Source organism: Capricornis sumatraensis, chromosome 22 (genome assembly GCF_032405125.1).
Source record: "Capricornis sumatraensis isolate serow.1 chromosome 22, serow.2, whole genome shotgun sequence".
Taxonomy (NCBI): Eukaryota; Metazoa; Chordata; class Mammalia; order Artiodactyla; family Bovidae; genus Capricornis; species Capricornis sumatraensis.
The window spans coordinates 54,936,048-54,943,127 of NC_091090.1; the positions used below are offsets into that span (position 1 = coordinate 54,936,048).

The 7,080-nt window shown below is 67.0% G+C and overlaps 1 protein-coding gene across 1 annotated transcript; it reads right to left on the minus strand.

Moving 5' to 3' along the window:
• Positions 1-583: 583 nt before the first annotated feature.
• Positions 584-4,629, minus strand: FOXF2 (forkhead box F2). The gene is made up of 2 exons (XM_068961108.1): positions 3,504-4,629; positions 584-750 (listed from the first exon to the last, which is right to left on the minus strand). The coding sequence occupies exons 1-2, from the start codon at positions 4,627-4,629 to the stop codon at positions 584-586; spliced, it is 1,293 nt and encodes a 430-aa protein (XP_068817209.1).
• Between the last annotated feature and the right edge of the window lie 2,451 nt (positions 4,630-7,080).

Sequence of the window (7,080 nt, forward strand, 5' to 3'; positions counted from 1 at the left end):
TGTGAGTATACACGGAGATCATAAAAATATCTTTAAACTATGGTGGTAGAAAACAGCCTTGTAAAAACGTCGTACTGTCACAATACTGGAGACCACGTTTCTTAAACTAGACACATCATTGCTAAATACTTTCTTGATAATGTTCTTTGGCACCTGGATCCAAAGGTAGTGTTTGGCAAAATACAGCTCTCCCACTGAGCCAGGCAACAAGATGAGGCTCTCTTGGAATCTTGTGCTGGGCACTGCCTTTTTCAAAAAAGAGCACACACATTTTCCATAGACAAAGAAACACACACACACACAGCCCGTCTGCATGTTTCAGACCCTGATTACTGAAGGCAGTGAAGATCCCAGAGTTCCACGTCTGTGTTTTCTGCGTGGTAAGTTTTCACCGTCTCCCGCCGCTGGGAGCCCGCGTGTGTTTGGGGCATCACCTCGCCAGGGGGTGCCTCCTACCAACAGTGGACAAACACCAGCGCGTGACGCTCACCCGGGGTCTCCAAGCGACTGGCGTGGCCACACTGGGACCCACCTCGGTCATCGCCGGGGGGCAGCGGGGCCTGGGCCAGCCCCCGCCCTGCGTTCACATAACACAGGGCTTGATGTCCTGGCAGACGCTCTGGTGATGGTGGTGGTGGTAGTAGGGGCCACTGGCAGAGGGGTGGAAGGAGGAGATGCCGTTGAAGTTGAGGACGAAGTCCTTCCGGTCGCACACGGGCGTGGAGTGGTGCTGGTATCGAGGGAGCGCCACTGAAAGGGGAGAGAAGGGAAACGCTCTTCAGAAACGTTTGTCCCACTCAGGCCCAGCCTGTGACTCTTAAAATCGTCCTTTAACATGCATCTCATTTTGACTCCAAGCCTTTCTATTGCTGAAAACCTGGGAGAGGAAAGCCAGCCCCAGAGCGTCTCAGCGTTTCAAGCTTTGGCCACGGGATGACTCTGGAGTTCTGGTTTGCCATTTGGTTTTCAGGGGCCCACAAGCACGGAGCACAGGCCGCTCACCCAGAAGCCAGGCTCTCCGTTCCTGAGTTCCTGTTGTTGCTCGGGGAGGCCGGAGGGGCTCTGACAGCCCCCGGCTCGGGCCCTGAGCACTGGCCCTAGGGCTCCCGGCCCAGAAACACCGCGGGCTCCCTTGCTTCTGGTTTCCAGCCCCTGCCCCGCATTATTTCCCAACCAACTGATCGCCAGGCAGTGGCAGGAGGAGCGGACGGGGACAGGGGCCGGGGGGACGCGCCGGTCTCCGGTGTCGTGCCTCTAGAGAGGGGAGAGCCCAAGAACTGGGCCCGCCTGCCCGTGGGCGACGGCTCCGGCGCGCAGGGAGCCCCTGGAGCGCCGGCCGGCCCACAGCCTCTCCCCAGCCCCCGAGGCCGGCCTCCTGTCGCCGACTTTTGCTTTTGCTTTCTCGGCGCCTCCGACCCGGGGGGCGCAGTTGGCTGGGGGTCCAGCGGCAGGCCTCTTAGGCCCCGCTGGGCTAGGCCTGCTCCCCGAGGCCTCTCCAGCCTCCCGCGCTGGGGATTCCGCAGCCCTCGCTGGTGCCCGGCGGGCGGTTCTCCGCTCGCACACCCTACCCCGCGGCCCGGCGCCTCACCCGGTCGCCCTACGCTTGCGGAGCCGCCCGGCAGCCCCGTGGCCAGGAGCTCGGCCCACGTTCGGCGTCGGGCTGCGACTGCGGCCCACAGCGCGCCTCGACGCGAGTCCCTGCGGCCGCGCAGGTGCGCCCGCCCCCGGGCCACAGCACCTGGCGGCGCCGCTGGCCGCGGCTCTAATCCGCGGCCCCGCGTGGCGCTTTGATGAGGCCGAGGCCGAGGGGCCTCCGCGAGCGCGCGGGCCCGGCTCTCCCGGGGTGAGCTGGGTGCGCGCTCCGGGCCCTTTCTCGGCCTCCCTGTTCCACTCGCAGCCCCGGGTTCCTGAGGGGCCTGGCCCGGGAGACGCCTGCCAGGCCGCGGGGAAGAGCGGAGGCGGGGGTCAGGGCACTGGAGGGGCGGTGGGGGTGAGGAGGGCGAAGCAGAGCGTCCCGGCGGGCCAGGGTCTCCTCAAGCCGGAGACTCGGGCCGGAGGGTGCGCGAGCCCTGGGGTTTGGGAGGCGGTGTCCCTTCTCCCCTGGACGAGCCGTGCCCGCCAGTCTCCGCGCTTCTGGGACCTGGGCGCTCCTGGTGTGCGGGGCGGGGCGAGGATGGCCTCTCAGAATGGTCAGAAAGCTCTGTCTGCGCGATTTGGAAAGTTTAAGGAAGTGTTTCAGGGCAACAGCGAGGCCTCGGGGTGCAGGTGGTGGCCGAGCGGGCGGCCGGAGCGGGGAGCCGGGAGGAGAGGCCGCAGCGCCCGCAGGCGAACCGCTGGGCAGGAGAGCGCAGAGCGCGCCGCGCGCCCGGCGCTGATTGACAGCCAGTCCGAGGGGGTTAAAGAAAATAAGAGCGGAGGGTCGGCTGTGTTGGTTACTTGTTGAAATTCCCATAAAACTGAACAAGACTCCGCTCTCAGTGGGTTGAGTCAGGCTGGAATCCTCTCCGGTGTGGTCCGCCCAGACGGTCTTTGTTTAGTTAACCTCTGAGACCCGCAGTTAAAAGGCCTATTCGGGAAACTTCACCGTCCAGGGAACCAACATCTTTTGCCCATTTCTGGGCTTCCTCTCTCCCTGACGCTCTGCTCCCAAGCCGATGCAGGAAAGTACAATTCAGGCGTGTCTGCCTGGAAACCCTCTTCCAATTGGAGTGGGTAAGGGTCCGCTCCAGCCCCGCTTGCCCGGCACACCAGCGCGGCCGAAGAGGGGTTAATATGAGGTTTATCTCCACGGTCCCCATAAACCTGGCTAGATATTCAAATTCCCTCCTCCACCCTGTCTGTCCCCTCCCACCTCTCACCGCCTTAGGCAGGTCAATAAATTTTCATCATCTGCAACCAACACAGTTCACACCAGCAACGCTGCAAGTGGGGCCCAAGGGCAGGCCTCTCTCAGGGGAGCCCCCTGGGCCTGGGGCCTGTGGGCCTAGGCCGCACCCGCGTGCCATCGACTTGGGGCCCACTGAGGGGAGGCCGGGGCGCCCCTCCTCCCTGGCCACATGTCCCTCCTGTGACGGTCCCCGGACCCCTCAGTTCCTGGAGGCCCTGTCTCCCTGCTCCGGACGCCTCTCAGCAACGGCCCAGTGCAGCCTACCCCGTGTACTCCTGGGGACACAGAGTTTACTCAGGTGAAAACACAGCAAAACCGACTTTAAAAGACAAAAGAAAGCAGCCACGGCGCCCTGGCCAAGGTCCTCTAAGGCGCGAGCCTTCTCCCTCTGCTAAGCCAGGCCTGAACTCTGGGCCCTGCAGCCCGCAGAGACGCCGGACACGGGCGCTTCCTTCCCTCTTGGAGGGGTGGAAACTCCGGAGGCGCGGCGGGGGCCAAAGGTGTGGGGAAGGCCCTGTCACCCCACCCTCTCCAAAAGGGCGCCAGCGTTGCCTAGGCCTCGGCCCCCAGAGCCGGGAGGCCAGAGGCGACGGCCCGCGGCCGGGCAGCACGTTACCTGGGAGGTCCTCGCGGGCGTTCTGATGCAGGTAGCTCTGCTCCAGCGAGTAGGAAGACATGGTGCTGTGCAGGCCGGCGGGGGCGGCAGGGGTGCTGCCCGGCGTCAGGGCGGGCGGCTGCTTGAGGTAAGGCGAGGCGCCGGGCGAGCTCCAGTGCGCCGCGGGGCTGGTGTAGGGCGAGTGGCACTCGATGGCGCTCGCCACGGCCGGGGACGAGGGCACGGGGCTGCTGCTGCTGTCCGGGCCATAGTCCCCGCCGCCGCCGCCCCCGGCCGCGCCGACGGCCCCGGGCCCGGCGGGCACCGGGCAGCTGGCCATGTAGGTGGAGCCCGGGTTGGGCGACATGTGGGGAACGTGGTGGTGGCGGTGGTGCGGGTGCGCGTGGCCCGGGGCGCCGGCGCCCGCGTCGTAGCCCGCAGGCATCATGTCGAGGCCGCCGTAGCCGCCCTGCCCATGGCAGCCGAGCGGCGCCGACGGGGGCGCCTGGAAGTCGAAGCCCTGCGGCAGCAGCGAGGCCCCGAAGCCCAGGCCGCTCACCACGCGGTGGTACATGGGCTTGAGCGCCTGGCACTTCCGCCTGAAGCCGCGCGGCCGGCGGCGGAACGAGCCCTCCTCGAACATGAACTCGCTGGCCGGGTCGATGGTCCAGTAGTGGCCCTTGCCCGGCCGCCCGAGGCCCTTGGGCAGCTTGATGAAGCACTCGTTGAGCGAGAGGTTGTGGCGCACGGAGTTCTTCCAGCCCTGGTAGGCGCCGCGGAAGAAGGGGAAGCGCGCCTGCAGAAACTGGTAGATCTCGCTGAGCGTCAGGCGCTTGGCGGGCGAGCTCTGGATGGCCATGACGATGAGCGCGATGTACGAGTAGGGCGGCTTCTCCGGCCGCCGCAGCCCCGCGCTCGCCTTCTTGGCGCCCCCGCCGCCCGCGCCCGCGCCGCCGCCGGCGCTCTTGCAGGCGTTCGGGGCCGCGCCGGCCGAGGAGGCGGCCGAGGACGAGGACGAGGACGACGAGGCGGCCTCCAGGGCGGCGGCGGCGGGCGGCGGGCTCATCAGGGCGGCCTGCAGCGCGCCGGGGCCCGGGCTGCGGGCGCGGCGGAGCGGGGCCGGCGGCGGCCCGCCCTCGGAGGTCATCGGGCGCCCGGGAGCGGGGCCGGGCGGCGGGGGCGGGCCCGGGGCCGGGCGCGGGGGCGCGGGAGCGCGGGCGGCCCAGAGGCCCGGCGAGCGCCCTAGCCCTCCGCCCGGGCTGCAGCCGCGGCCGCTGCGAGCCAGCGCCTCGCCGTCGCCTCCCTCAGCCCTGCCGGCGCTTCTGGCCGAAGCCGCGGGCCGCCGGCGGCGCCCGGCGCATCCCTCCCCGGGCCTCGGGCCCGGCCTGCGCGGCGGCCTCCGGGCCGCGGAGCCGGAGCGGCCGGGCGGCTGCGCGCGCGAGCGGGAGCCGCGGCCGGGACCCCGGGGACGAGCCCGACGTCTCCCCTCAGGAGCGCGGCTCGCTCTGTCTCCCGGACTTCCTCCTCCCGCGCCTCGCCCGTCCCCCCGCCGCCCGCCCCCTCCTCCCCGCCCCCCCGGAGGGCGCGCGGGGCCGGCGCTCACTCCTCCCCCCGCCGCCGCCGCCCCTTCGCTTATCTCGCTCCTGGCTCTCCGGGGTCCCCCTTGGCCTCTTAATGCCTCTCCCGGGCGCTCGCCCTGTCCCGCACCCACCCCCTTGCAAGCCTAGGGATCGCAGCCCGGCTCACATTTGCCTCGGAAGACACCGCCGCCCCCGCCCCGCAGAACCCGACCACCTAGACTTTAGGGAACCTCCTTTCTCTCTGCCCCCGACAGCACCCCTGTCGCCCATGCCGGAGCCAAGCGCCCCCGGCGGCGCGGCCCACCCGGCTCCTCCCCTCCCCGCTCCCCCAGCCCCCTCCCCCTCCCCCTCCCCCCTCCCCCCCGCTACCCCCCTCCCCCGCGCTACCCCCCTCCCCGGGCCGGTCCTCGGCCGAGTGTGCGGCCGCCGGACCTCCGTAGCCGCTGCCCCTGCGCCCGCGCCGACGCCGTCCGCCCGCCGCGATCAGAGGCTGCCGAGCCCCCGCCGCGCGCCGGGCGCCCGACGCCCAGAGGTAACGCGCCGTCCCCGCTCGGGCCCGCCCTGCAGCCCCCGCAGCGGCGGCCGAGGCCGGGCCCCGTGGAGACTCTCCTTTCAGGCCGGAGAGGACGCCTGCTTGCGTCTGTCTCCACTTCCTTTCGTTCCCACTTGAGAGTTAGCACCAAATGCAGGGAGAAGGCCCCGCGGAGTGACAGGAGTGAGGTGGCCGGGTTTGTTCTGTGTCGAAGCGGGAAGACTGCTGTCACCGGCTTGACACCCCGGGCCCCCGCGCCGCACCCCCACCCCCCGGCCCGCGAGCCCCCTCGAAGCTGCCCCCCAGGGACAGAGCTCCACCCAGCGTGGCCGGTCCTCTCCAGCTAAGCAAGAGGCAGGCCGGGACGCACTCCCAGTGAGACTGGACCGTTAGTTTCTGGATTACACGTGCAGGGACTGGGCTGGAAGGGGGGGCCGGGGACGGAGGCCTGGGAGCCGCTGGGGCCACGGAGGGATGATGGCGGTGCCCGGAGCGGGTGCTGCGGACCGCAGGGGAGGCAGGGCTGCTCAGAAGGGACGGCTCAGCGGGGCGGAGAGAAAGAGAAGTGGTGCAGGGTCCCCAGAACGTGGCGGCCAGAGCTGCCCGGCTGGAACAGGCCCGAGGCGGGCCCTGGGGCTGCCCCAGGTCTGTGAGCGGCCCTGAGCCCCGGGCTGCTCCCGGCTGAGCGCGCCGGTGGGGCTGGAGGGGGAGACGAAGGGCGGGAGGGGAGGCTGGGGGCTGGGCTGGGCTGGCCCCAGACAGTGACCTGAAGTTGAGTGGAAGCAGGCTTTTTCCATCAAACCCTGCCTGGATACCACACACAGAGGCCGAGTGTCAGTTTACTGCCCTGAGCCCGGCTCCTTTTCCCTAAGCTCCACTGTAATTAGACAAAGAAAACCTAAATTAGCTGAACAGGCGTCGACAGCTTCCTCCAGAGCACCCCTGGTACCTACATGGGAATGTGTCCGAAAAGGGCTTGATTGTAGCCGAGAGTCAGCTAAGAAAACACGGCCCAAATGAACGCAGTTTACCGCTCATTTCCAACAGAAAAAAGAAACAAGCCGCTCTTTTCCGGATGGGATGTTTTGCTTGAGATGGGGAAGGGGCTTTGCAGTTGTTTCCACTTCTAAGAATTCCTTTCTGAGTGACTGGTGAGCCTCTTTTTTTTTCTTTTCCCTCTTTGATAGGGGCCCATTAATTTCATGGTATTTTTTCTCTTACCCCTTTCGTCATTTTACAAGGAATAACTTGATTATAAGTAAAAGTGGAAGTATTCAATAAATAGTGTATTTACTAAATCAATGCTTTAAATGTCTGAAAAATAATGAGATACAGTAGAAACTAGAGTGAGAAAAGAATATCTGAAAGGAGCTCCCGTGTGTGTGTGTGTGTGTGTGTGTGTGTGTGTGTGTGGCAACTGGCACAGCTGAGAGGCACAGGGACAAGGAAGGCAGTCATCTCCTGTGGAGCTGGGAGTGGTAGGCAG

Bases quoted from the DNA above. Each gene is read 5' to 3' on its own strand.
- FOXF2 (XM_068961108.1), bottom strand. From the start codon at position 4,629: ATGACCTCCGAGGGCGGGCCGCCGCCGGCCCCGCTCCGCCGCGCCCGC. The intron at 751-3,503 runs GTAACGTGCTGC...CTCCCCTTTCAG, and splicing joins CGCCCGCGAGGACCTCCCAG to TGGCGCTCCCTCGATACCAG.